The 13789-nt window shown below is 38.2% G+C and overlaps 1 protein-coding gene across 8 annotated transcripts in view; it reads left to right on the top strand.

Annotated features, from left to right (window-relative positions):
- Window positions 1-13789, top strand: part of slc4a11 (solute carrier family 4 member 11) — a 127083-nt gene that overhangs the window by 49408 nt on the left and 63886 nt on the right. For 3 of the 8 annotated variants that reach the window (XM_067613405.1, XM_067613402.1, XM_067613404.1), the window contains exons 2-3: window positions 6217-6267; window positions 11920-12031. In XM_067613405.1, the coding sequence (XP_067469506.1) occupies window positions 6244-6267; window positions 11920-12031 (136 nt within the window). In that variant the 5' untranslated portion in view covers window positions 6217-6243. Of the gene's footprint in view, window positions 1-6216; window positions 6268-11914; window positions 12032-13789 lie in introns of all 8 variants that reach the window. The other 5 variants (XM_067613399.1, XM_067613400.1, XM_067613401.1 and 2 more) reach the window with 3 other exon arrangements.

The raw sequence follows: 13789 nt of genomic DNA, 5'->3' as shown, positions 1-13789 counted from the left end.
TTAACACAAGATCTCCTGTCATACTACCAAAGTACAGTACTATACATGACCTGGTGTATCATAGCCCAGAATTTTGATAGTAGCCATATGAACGTTTTCCCAAAACTGCACAATTTCAGGACAAAGCCAAAATACACGGGAATGATTTACATTTATCACCCCCCATTGTCTCCAACATGGTTGTGCTATAGACAAGTATATGCTCTTAATTTTAAGTGTAAAAAAGAATCTAATTACATTCTTCCAACAATGTTCTCTCCAAGTTTGTGAGGACGTTGTAGACTGTCGTGTTCTCCAAATATGCAACCAATCATCTCCTGCAATATTCACAATCAGTTCTTTTATCCCATTTCAGCTTCACATATAGTGTTGTGTTTCCTCTTTTCTCCATTAGGTGCTGATATAATGTAGATATTATTCTATATCTGGCTGTATTTTCATTGATCTGGTAAAGCCAGTACATGGATAACGTGCATTCCCTTTCAATCCTTCTGAATCTCTTTATGCATCCGTCGGTGCCAAACAGCTCAACATAAGCAGAGCACATGAATCTTCATGATGCTACCCCTGATCACAGCACTCAGAGTAAGACGCAGTTCAGAGACACGCGGCATCCACAGGAAGCTGGCATGATGTGCCACATGAATAAATGAGCAACTCATAGAAGAAACTCCTCCAGGATACAGGAAAAAAAAAAGATTTCTAAACATCAGTCTGTACTGAAATTATTGTTTTAAACATTGTTTTTCTTTAATAATAATGTTTATAATTAAAGTCCTTTTCAGACATTGAGTACATAACATTACTGCCTTCAACTATCTGAGTTATGACTTTTGGTCGCTCAAACATATGTGACTTACTTTATGACCATCGTTATCAACACTTTTTCCACACGCAATCCACTAACACATTTCCCATCAATACCATTATTTATTATTGCCTGTTTACATAAAGTCCAACGATGCATATGCATAGAACCTCAATATGTTAAGTTGTGACTCTCATTTAAATCATGTTTGCTACAGTAATATGCTGTAAAGTGTTTCCTGGATGTTCATAATTTCATCCATGCAGGTGGCAGCAATGAAAATGTAAAATATAGTTACTGAGTGTTGGTCTGATTATTACTGTGGTTGTACGAGTTTCTCTACATGGAGAAAATCATTTTATAGATTGATCTGACATGAAAAGAATCTTAAAACTGTCTCATTTCGTATTTCCTGGTTTATTTAATTTGATTTCTCTCTGCGTTCATGTTTGACATTGTACATTGTAAGATTGCTGTTGTGACTTTAAGTGACTGGCACTTGACTTGTAAAATTGACATCACATTTACTTAATAAAGTGTATGACTGAAAGGGACTTAATAATCATAATAACTATATTAATAATGTTATTATCTTCATTGCAGTTGAGAAAGGTATGTGTGTGTCAACACAACAAGGAAAAGAAAAAAAAGTTGGACTAGAACACACTATGATGCAACAAGACTGGCTGAGCCTCAGGCTAGTGAGCTGTGAGCATGACTCTGTTTATTTTAGTTTCTTAAGTTGCACATATAAAAACGACTAAACAGACAGTAGAAAAACATTTTGCAGATAAAATAAAAACAAGGTCTGCAATGAACAAACAGTATATGTTGCTGAATATCCCTTATGCTCATAGTCTAGCTGAGTGTTTGTGCTATGAAAGATATGTTTAATGCAGTAGCTGCAGGTAAGCAGACTGCATAGCAGAGCTGTGATCGACCTGTGTGTTGCATAGGGAGGTTTGTGTTAACACGGCAACTCAGATGAGGGAACACATTTGTATTTTGATATTTCAGGACGCCAGGTTGGGGGGAAAAAAACTCTGGGGAGTTTTGTTTGACGATGTGCTGTTGTCATTATGTTCCTTGAGAAAACAAAAGAGACAATTCAAACTCACCTGGAGGGATTTCCTCTTGGGTTTTTTTTATTTTTTAGAAAGAATTGTTTGCACTGTAAACCAGCCATTTTGTGAGAATAATGTTATTGTAGATGTTTTATCTTATAATGTGACAGATGTGAGGTATCACCAAGGTTCAGGTGAAAAATGACCAGCTAAACTAAGAATGTGCAGGCGTTTACTCCATGAGAGGCCCACTGTAAAGGTCTTTGACATTTGAAACTGGTTCTCCATTAGTAGCCAGTCACAACGCTGGTCTTGAAGGTCATCAGGCTACAGAAATCAATTTATTCCATTTCGGTTCAAGTCAGGGACAAGGTTTCGCTGCTTAGAAGGACGTCACAAACTCCGTCATACAACCAACAACATAGCAGCAACAATTAAACTGTATGAAATAACTTTAATTATGCAAAGCTTTCCTTTACTCTCGAGGAGGGGCGCACGGGGAGACTGAAAATTTAAAAAATGTGACTCAACGTGTAAATATTACCCCTTAGATCATGGTTACACGATTAAAGTGTGAGCGAAACGCAAGCCTGTGCAGACATGAGTGAGACGGATGACCGAATATTGCAGCTGAATTGCCTCCTCTGTAGACACAACATAAGAAAAAAGAACCAGATATTGCTTTATCTAACCAGAGACATTACACCCAGAAATCATGTAATACCATTCAAGTGAATTTGGTAAGCTGTCAATTCACTGAAGAAGACTTCAACATTTTGGGAAATATGCTTTCTTGCAGAGAGTTAGATAAGAAGATTGACACCACATTCATGAGTAAAAAATCATCCTAGTAAGTTGAAAGGTCATTTAGCTCCGCCTCTTCCTGCCAGCTAAAGCAAGCTCCGCAAAAACTAGGAGTAGTGGGTAACAGGGAGTCTTCACTCGCAAAAAAGTGAAGGATGTCCGTTTGTGCCAGCAGTTTCCTTTACCTGGGATGTCATATGCTTGTTGTCAAGTCTACTAGCTCCGCCCAGCTAATTTGCATATTCATATCTGATCACAATGTGGGCACAGCTGAGAAAACGGAAACACATTTTAATAGCAGGTGTAAATGCATAGACCCATTGCCAGTGTCAGATTATTTCTTGGCCACAAACTGTGACTTCCTGAAAGTCTGGTTGTCACTGTGAGGCCTTTTTACACCTTTTTGGTTTTTTACACACATAGAACAAAAGAGATGTAACTTGTGAATTATTCATTTTGGCAAGAAAGCGAATACATGTATCTCACACACTTTCAACTTTTCCTTTTTTAAAATTGTCTTTTATTCCTCAGGGAAGATTCGGTTTGCAGACCAGGTTTAAAAATACATGAAAAAAAAATAACACCATCATCAACAATGCCAACAAGAGTTAAAGTGGCAGAGAGGGAGACCGGTAGAAAAATGCAAATATCCATTATAGATCCGAGCAGCTATGATACATCATTACCTGTGTAGATTAAACAGACTAATTGTTGTGGGGATAACTGAATCCCTGCTCCTTTTACTCAAGTTTTTTTTTTTTTTTTTACACCGTGTACCCAACCCCAAGAGTAAAATAATACTTAGTGTAATTAAAATGGTATACTGTATTTGTGTGCAACAGGCTTTATCACATGAAAAACATCAGGATGTCCTCCAGGAAGGATTTTATCTATTTCACATAGTTGCAGAGGACATTCAATTCAATTTCAACATGAAGGCTTTCAATTTTTTTTCATTAATCTCACGTCTGACATGTAACAGAAATTGTTGTATTAAGGTATGTACAGGTTCGTGTCTCTTTGTCTGTGATTTTAGTAATCAAGTCAGGGAAATACCCAAAAGACTTGTCTTTGCTTATAGGATAAATATATAAACATATTGGTTTAATGCTCAAGAAAAGCCTCACTAAAGTCTGGAAGTGCAGCAGCCCCCCCCCACCCCTCCCCTCCCCTCCCTTTCCTCCAGCATGAGCACACAATGTCTCAATAACCTTCAAAGTATCCCCGCTCCGTATCTGCCTCGTCTTTCTGTGCCATCCGCATGCTGCACACATCCACGGCGCCGCGTGACAAACACTCTGAAATCTTGTACTTTAAATTCCTTCTCTGTGCATTTGTAGTGGAGCTCTTCACCAGATTAAGTTTAATTCCAAATTGAGATATCCACCATTTTAAAAAACGCCGCACCCCACCATTGCAAAACGATTGCTTGCCTGGAAGCAAAACTCACTATGGATTATCACTGAATGTATTAACAAAGTCAAGACCTTTTGCTGATGAAAAGAGTGTGTTTTGAATGTAATCATCGCCTGTTAACATTTTTTTCTACCTAATGAACATGTTAGAAATGAAGCCTTTACATTTTTCTGATAACATCTTTAATCCCTAATGGGAAATTTCCTTCTCGCTTTCTGGTTTGAACTACAGTTTTTGCTGTTTACCAAATAGTTTTTCTCTGTGTTGACAAATCTCCACAAATCTCTGTTGAGGTGATCAGACTTTGAGAAAAGCCAGATCTCTCTCTTCTTGAAGTTAATCGCATGTGAAGCCGTCGAGTCTTTGCATTTTAAATGTTCAGATTAATCAGAACAACAAGTTGTACACACAACTGCTTTAGGTTAGCTGGAAAATAGTGACATATAGGTTTGAACATTGACACGAACATCTGGTGCTAAAACGATTAGTTCAATTAGTCGATTGACAGAAAAATAATCAGCAACAATTTTCAATGTTTCTTAATCATTTAAATAATTTTTAAGAAAGGAGTTGCTTTTTTTCCTCCATATTATATCATAGTAAATTAAATATCTTTGGGTTTTATATTGTTAGTTGGACAAAACAAACAATTTGAAGACGTCACTGTGGGCTCCAGGAAATTATAAGCGTTTTTCATTATTATCTGACATTTTGCCATCATTCCACACAACTGATGACAAAAGGTGACGAGGTCAAAATAAAAAAAATAAAAAAATCCTATCCATCCCTGGAATTTCAATGAGGAATTTTAATGAGTCAGGCTGGGGATACTATAGTGTACATTATTGATGTCTACTGTAGGACCATTAAGACCCAGAACAACATGATATGAAGGAATGTTGTGTCTCAATGTCCCAAGAAAAATAACAGCATACGTTGTGAGGTTACAGATTGCAACCAACCGAATACCCCCCCCCCTCCCCTTCCAAACATGTAGGAGAACCTACAGTAGTCAAGAAACTCACAAACGGGCCTCTCTAGAGCCAGTTGGTTCGTCCATTCTGGTTTATTGTAGAAACATGGCGGTGCAACATGGTGGGCTCCGTGGAAGAGGACCCGCTCATTCTAAGATAATGAAAACACAACGATTCTTATTTTCATGGAATTAATTACACTAATTAAAACATACTTATGAATATTATATTCCATTTCTGTCCAGCACGTTCCACCAGATGCCACTAAATTTTACACACTGATCCTTTAAGTGATAAAGACCTCTAGCGGCTGCAGGAATCATGACTCTTGTCCATCTGGAGCAAAAGTCAGTAGAGGGAAGAGGTCAGGGAGGTTGTATGGGGCAAAAGATTGTCAGACTTTCCAATTGACAATGAACTTTGGTTTCTTGTAACCATGACTACAATTTTTTTACTTAACAGCACTAACAAAAACACAGAGATATTTATCAAGCCTGACACAAATTACACCGCTGTGAATTTTAACTTTTCAAATAACTTAGAAAGACTGATGAGGTAGAATTAAGTAATTTTACAGCACAAAAGGGCTCCAACCAACATCCCTAAGATCATTTCTCTTGTTTTCCACAATACCAGCTCTTTATAATACATATTGTATAAGCCTGAACATTCTTTCCATTTTACTAGTGCAAAATCTCAGCGACCCTTTTCCTAAATGAGGAGAAACCCAATTCTGCTGTTAAGTGATCGTAAATCCTTGGTAGAAACCCCCCCAAATGTCAAACAGGAAACTCTCTGCATGCCTTAGCAGAATTACATAATTCAGTGTGTTATTAGTTGACCTTGCTATGTCTCCTAAGGCCCATGAGAGGGCAGATACTTTGATAGAGAGCATGTGAATGAATGAACAGTATTTGAGTGAGTTACTTTCTGGATCCATGATGCGTGTTCTCTCGAACACCAGAATTAAAATACCTAACAAAAGTCTAATAATAATTCATGCAAGCATCTCTCATACCACCAATTACAGTGTAAAAATAACAATAAATAATAGATATTTCAAAATGAAGATTGCTCCCTGCAGGGTTTGTTACTGTTGCCCAGACTCACCTCAGTGATCACTATCTTTCTGTTTTCCTCTCTCCTGCAGAGGCGCCTCCCTCTGGGATGTCCAAGAATGGATACTTTTTTCAAGAAATGGGTGAGTGTGAGCCACCACCAGGATATGATGAATGCACACAGTACATTACATTTTCTACATTAGCCAATTTCCCACAGCGTATTAAAAATAGAAAACAAAACAACTGATAATAAAAAAACCATGAGCCACAGCGTGAACACAAGTATGATTGTTGAATCATCACGATGAGAAAAGGGTTTGAGGGATTTTTTTCTTAAACGAACGCCGCCAACAATGTGTGCCGTTACAGTATATCCATAGTGAAAGATGGGACTTAAAGATTAGAGCTGCAGCACAGACACAGAAAAGTCTCCCAGCTCTCACACTCCGCTGCATTTGGATATAAATAATGAACTTTGCTCAGGCTGTTATGATAACAGTAGTTTCATTACCTTCAAGCCAAGGAGAGGCACCCAATTAGTATGTGCAGCACAAGCAGTCAGGACAGAATATGCTTGCATCGGATCTCCCTGTCTCCCCCAGCCAATTATTCCCCCCCTCCTGCAACACACCGATTCACTCAGCAGATTCACAGAAGGCCCACCGCTGCAACTGAACATCACCTTCTTTATTAGGCAACCTGTTATCAGGATAGAAATACGATTACATTATTGTTGGCAAGTAAGCATTATCCACTATTGTCATCTCATTGGTCCGTTAGTGAAGGTTGGTCAGGAAGCTGAATGCATGTGGTGACCAAAAACTGTGAAGAGAGTGACATGAAAAATATTTGTTGTATGTTTTGCACAAGTAAAACATGAAATTTGTGCGTTATAGCAATTCACAAATATGAAGTAACAAAATATAAACAAAATAATTAGTAGTAATAATTAGCAATATACAATTAACCTCTGTGATTGTGGTGGGAGCTTGAGGGATGCATTGATGAATTTTCTTAGACTTCATAGTTTCCTCATTTGCATTTTGTTGCGACTTAAAAGGTTTTATCGCTAAATTTGTGGATTTTAGGATCTAATTTAACTGTCATCTTTGTTCTGAAAGTTCCACACAATAGAAGACGACCCATTTTTTGCTACCAACTAGGGCTGCGACTAACAATTATTTTCATTATTGGATTCATCTTCAAATTATTTTCTTGATGAATCAATGATTTTCAAAAGGTAGTGAAAAATGACAATTATAGTTCCCAGAGCCCAAGGCGATGCACTCAAATTAAAGCTGGAAGCAGAGAATTTTTGGTATTTTTGCTTGAAAATTTTGTGAAATAATCGACTAATGTTCATGTCATGGATATATAAATTTCTAGTTAATGTTAGCGTCTCCAAATTTGCCTCTTTTTGTTTTTTTGGTTGCCTCATATTGCAGTAAACAACAAAAACATAAGTGTTTTTTTTTTTATTATTGGTTTATTTTTTGCAGAAATATTGTGGTGAAGCAAATTTCTCGTTTCAAAGCTTTAAACCTCGTTATCAATATGAAATTTATGCTTTAAAAAAACTGTCATTTCATCTAATAAGTGAAAATTTATTGGAGACAGTTTTTGATGACCATTAATCATCATCAGTAGTGAAAACTGTTTATTACAATTTCCTATAGCCCAATTATAAGTCATCATTTTTTCTCCTAAACCGAAAAATACTGAATTTACTATCAAATAATACAAACAGAAGCAGAAAATACTCACATTTGAGAAGTTAAGCGAGGGAATGTTCGGCATTAATCAATATAGTTACAGTTTATTTTCTTGTCTAATCATTTAGTCAACGGGTTGTTTCAGCTCTATTTTGAACTGCTGGTCTGACAAAACAAGCAACTTGTCACTTGTACTCTGGTATTTTATAGATAAATTAACCAAAACAATAATCGACAGAATAATCTATAATGAAAGTAATAGTTTGTTGCAGTCCTAGATGTCTCTACAATGACTGCAGTTATATCTTGAGTAATTATCAGAACACAAAGCACAACATTTTAAAACATTTGTAGTGATGCTCTTGCCTGTGTGTTTGTAACAGTGTGGTGTTTCTGTATGTCACAGCTCCAAACACACTTCAAAGGCTGCTGCAGAACACTGCACACCGTTTTTGAAGGAAACACATCGATTCAGTGTTTCCATATCAAGAATCCCCCCTCGTCCCTCATCCCTCGCCCCTTCTACATGTTGCATTCTTGTATGTACTGGTCACAGTTACTGAGAGGGAACTTGGGCTTGATGCACATCTCATCTAAATTTAAACGCTGCAAAATCTATGGTGTTTATTATTCGAATCACATTGTGAAAAGAATCCACATTGTGATTTTTGATACACTCAGCCCAAATTTTAAACAGTGAATTGCATATTCAGTTTAATAATAAAAACATGAGTTAACGATTACTTGATAAGTAAAAATCAGTCAGAATAGAATATTTTTAAAGCAGTAATAAACATTTAAGAACTTCTTCTAAAATTGATACCATAGCGTTTTTTTGAGCGAAGCCGTCGATTTCTTCCTGCGGTTCAGCAGCGGCTGCTCTCTCCCAAGGTGATTTGAAAGTCAGAGCCCAGCCGGTGAGTCTGAGGCACAGAGGGATGCAGGCAGGGCGACGACACAGCGAGGTTCAAATAATGTCAAGTGCTGAGGGATGATCCTGATGCAAGACAAACTGAATGAACTGAAATTGGGGCCTCCTCAGGGATAAGGTCAGCAGATAAAGAGCACGAGTATGAGATATTGTTCTCGTCGCATCAAGGCGATCACTGGATGATATTTGGGAGCCCACTAGTTACTGCTGTAGGATTGGATTTAAGGGGGCTGCTGTTTCAGGAAGAGAGATTGGGATGAGTCATACAAACAGGCTCTAGGCTGGGTCCTGCGCCACTCCATACGAAATCCTGACACCGAAAAAAAAACCCCTGCTAACACCCTGCACATACCTGCTGATTCATTTTCAGACTTGTCTTCATATCAAAATACGGACTAACTCAATTTCTGCAGTTTTCTTTGATAATTTGTGCCATTTTTTAGAGATTACCATGTGTAGAAATCTGTTGCTGCTTACACTGTCTATTAGTCAGAGGGTTGGTGGTTTGATCCCTGGCTCATCCAGCCCACATGTCAAAGTGTCCTTGGGCAAGATACTAAACCCAAAATTGCTCCTGATGGCTGCACCATTGGTATGTGAGTGTGTCTGTGTGTGTGTGTATCTGTGTGTCTGTGTGTGTGTGTGTGTATGAATGGGTGAGTGAGCACTAGAAACATTATAAAGCGTTATATCGCTCCTGATGAGTAGTTTGTCACCTTGCATGGCAGCCCCTGCCATCAGTGTATGAACGTATGTGTGTGTGTGTGAATGGGTGAATGTCGGCATGTGTTGTAAACCGCTTTGAGTGGTTGATCGATTCTAAGATGCATCCCGATATGGATGTGCACGATTCTGCATCGATTTTACAAATGTCAAAAAGCGATTTTCTAAATGTTAGTTGATAACGTGATGTTGACAGAACGAAAAGGCAAAACTGAACTGTGAGGGCAGTGCAGCTGCAGCACCCGGACAGTCTGCAGCACGCACACACTAGAGTTCATCTCCACAAAAGGCAGCGGTTGCAAGCATTTTTTTGATTTAATGAGTAAATAATTAGCTTTGCGAGACCAGCTTGAAGTATATTGTGAACTTTCTGCGCCGTCACACAGAGACTAACGTTAGCGGAGCGGAGCAGCGAACTCCAGCAGTAACAAATGAGACTGGCTGACCAACACACACTCTAGCATAAACAACTCAAACCAAGATGAGGTGAAGAAAATAACTCTGTGCTCAGTCTGCTTCACCTCAAAGACCCTGCGGCCGCTAAGCGTCTTGGACAGTGATGGCTTTCCCTGGAGCTAACGGTGCAGCGGAGAGGCTGCTCTCCACTGCTGGAGACATGATGTTAATAACAACTCAGTGGAGCTCTCCACCTCCCCCTCATTGTTATTCTTATACAGGCAGAAGACTGTAAGATGCTTTCACATTAATTAATTCATTCATTCATTAATACAGTTAACTTTTTAAAATAAAAAGGCTGCGGACCATTTATCTTATCTGCCAATTAAGTTTCATATTGTATTTCAGTGGACTAAGGACACCAGTGAATGGTTTGGCACACAGTATACTGGAACAAGAGACTGAAAATGGTCTCTTTCTGTCTCTATGAAAACATAGCAAGCTACATCTTTGCTCATTGTCTGACTAACTCTTGGCTCTTAAAGTCTTTTGTTGTCCACCCAGGAAGCCCAGCTCAAACCCAAACAATTCAAAGCCATTAGTGTAAGATTTGGACAGAAAATGTATTTGCAACTTAAATACTATTATAATTATTAAAAATCTAAAAAAATATTTTAAGCAAAAATTGCAAAAAATCACTGGTTCCATGGGAAGATTTTCTAGTTTTCTTAGTGATCTATGATAGTAAATTGAATATCTTTGGGCACTGGACTGTTGGTCAGACACTTAAAGATGTCACCATAGGCTCAGGGAACATGCGACATTTAATAGACCAAATAAATAGTTGATTAATCAAGAAAGTATTGATAATAATTGATAATGAAAATAGTGGTTAGTTCCCATCTCTGCAAATATATAAAATAAAGCCTGTTTTCAGCTATAATCTGTAGTTAAAACCTTTACAACCTCAATAGATTGCAGCTGTCATACTTACCCAAAATGAGGAATTGTGGAATGACATAAAAAGAAAAGCTGGAGTGAAATCTGGGTGCATATTTAACAAGTTAGCTTCTTTGTGATATATTTCAGGTGACGCTAAAACTGAAAGTATTTTCATATAATTCTCAGAGTTTTTTTGTTTATCTGAGGTGGTCGGTCCTCTAATTGGAATTTCTACATTTGGCTAAAATGGCATTGGCATGGTTTGTTGATCCACCACTTTGGTACAGACTGAACTATCTACTAGATAGGTTGCCATGAAATTTGAAAACATTTATGTCACCTTAAGGATGAATTGTAACAACTTTCCTCCAACTTTTCCAGCACGGGTTTATGACCAAATACCTGCAAAACTAATGATATTCCCATCAGCCTCAGCTGTACTTGTTTAGTGCTAGTTCTAAACTAAGATGGTAATACCTGCTAAACATAAGCATGTTAACATTGTGAACATGTTAGCATGCTAATGTTTATCTCAAACCACCACTGTGGCCAAGTACAGCTTCATAGAGCTGCTAGCATGACTCGTAGTCTTGATGTATCACTATATCACACATTTATTTATATTTTTACTACTAACAATTACTGGCGTATGTATTCAATTTGGATTACTTTTATTGGTGGACAAATTACAACATGATTCAGCTTGAAAGTTTAACTTTCCACATACTGATGGGATATGAGCACTGGACAAAAAATTCAAATTCAAATTACAGGACAGAATTTATTCATTGTAATTTGCTGTGTGGCAGGAATGGAGAGTTAGACACCAGAAAAACACTGGTAAATGTGGATGCTTTCCTTCAAAGCTGGTTTCTTCTTGTTGGGCTGAATTAACAAATTTGAAGCATCACTTCATGGTCTTTCATCCTTAAAGTCTAGCTGTCTGGTAAAATAATAAACCTGTTGAATTTTGGGACTTAAAAGCTACTTTTGGATGAGGATAATAATAATAAAAGTGAGTTTGCTGCCCTGCCTAGTAGCTGGTGAGGTTCAGGAGGTGACCCTGTGCTGTTGTGTCCCCAGAGCAGCGGGAGGCAGAGCAGGAGGAGGGCAGCGAGGGCCGAGAGGAGGGACAGGACTCGCCAATCGCCTGCGGAGATGACATCCACCTCTATGACAACCAGATCAGCCCTGGGCCAGGTCAGTACATAAAAAGAGGGAATAAGAGAGAGGGAGAGAGAGGGCAGCCACGGTAAGAGTGTGCAGTGGGGATAAGGAGGGAGGAGAAAAGCTGGATACAGAGACTGAGGAAGAAGGAGTTTGAGAGAGAAGAAAAGAAGGGGAGAGAGAGACGGAAAGGGGAAACTGTGCTAAAGCAATGATTAAAAGAGAGTAGACGAGGCAGAAAATGTGGGAGAACGAGGAAGATTAAGAGAAAAATAGTAAGGGTGATGAAGAGCGGATAAGGACAGAGGAGAAAGAAAGGTTAACATTTTATAAAAAAAAACTTTGTCTGTCTTAAAAATGCTCATGTACCTCAAAGTTTTTCAACTTTAAAGCACCTGAAACTTTCAAATCTTGTTCTGTACAGTATGAGATATTAGTCGAGAAATAATGAACAATTAAAGTTAAAGACTAACTTAAATCTTTTTTCTCCAAATATGTGAAGGGGAATGCTCAAGCTAAAACACGGTGTTAAAGGGTAAGGCTGGCAATAGTCTATATTTTTCCTATTGTCACCAAATCTCTTGAAAAGACTTTGAAATAGGACACAAATAATATGGTTTCATTTTTTGAAAAATCTCAGTAGTTTCCTAAATCATCTGGGCACTGTAGTTTTTAGATAACATTACTCTAACAGGGATATATTAGATTTGTCAGGGAATATTTTTCAGTCAGCAATTAATACACATTTGGTGCTCTTGTGAGTGGCTGTAGTTTATTTTCAACTGAAAATAAACTACAGTGGTAATGAGGGAACATGTCACCCAGTGCAAATGGAATGGCCCATTGATGTGTTTTAATAGCTGCTCTTTGAAGTTAGAAAAAAATCTTCAGTGGTTGTATATTAATAAAAGACTCAAAAACATCTTTCAGACATGTAATAGTGTGTTTTTGTAGATCCTCCTCACTCATAGTAACAAATTGATAAGGACAATTTGTATATGTAACTAAACATTTAACTTACATGGATGTTGTGCTCATTTAAAGTCAATGTATGTCAGAATCAGCTCTCCCAGACATAAAAAAGGTTAAAAAACTGAATAGTTGCCTCTCTGAATATGTGTCTGCCAGTCAATAATCTCCTTTGCTGTTCAACTGTGTGATCAATATCATCAGTTGATTTTTTTTTTTTCACCACTCACTTCAGCCTTTTTGGAGATGTTTTATTTCAGAACATGAAACACATTCTTCAAAGGGAGTGTGTGTCTGCAGTCATGGCAGATCTCCAAAGCATCATTCAAGAAGAAAGAAAAAGAAAAATACCCAGAAAATCCTCAAAACAACTTTAAACTAATTTCTGTGCTGTGGAGGTCTGTTAGGGGTCTGAGTCCATCCAGAGCCTGATGGCAGGTGTTGACTTGTCAGACAGCTCCTCAGCTGCAGGTGGAGATGATTTTGACCCCATCACCAGAAACCTCATGGGTCAACAGGTTACCGTTGCCATGGTAACAGTCACAGGTGCACCACGGAGAGAGGGAGAGAGAGAGATATGCCTGTTCCCTTTGAACGTGACAGACGACCATGTCAGTTGGGCTGATTCTCCATACATAGTAACACTTAAGGCATCTGACAAGAGAGCTGGAGTGGTGCACACTGGGAACAAGTTGGAGGAAGAAAACTAAATGTTATAACTTCTGTTCCTTGAAGGAGAGGAATGAGGTACAGCACATACTGTATAGTGTGGGATATAATGCCCCCACGAGGCCTGACTGAAGACACCTTTTCATGCCTTTA

Source organism: Thunnus thynnus, chromosome 16, assembly GCF_963924715.1.
Source record: "Thunnus thynnus chromosome 16, fThuThy2.1, whole genome shotgun sequence".
NCBI lineage: Eukaryota > Metazoa > Chordata > Actinopteri > Scombriformes > Scombridae > Thunnus > Thunnus thynnus.
The sequence above is the reverse complement of the archived record's forward strand: the minus strand, read 5'-3'. Positions and strand labels throughout refer to the sequence as shown.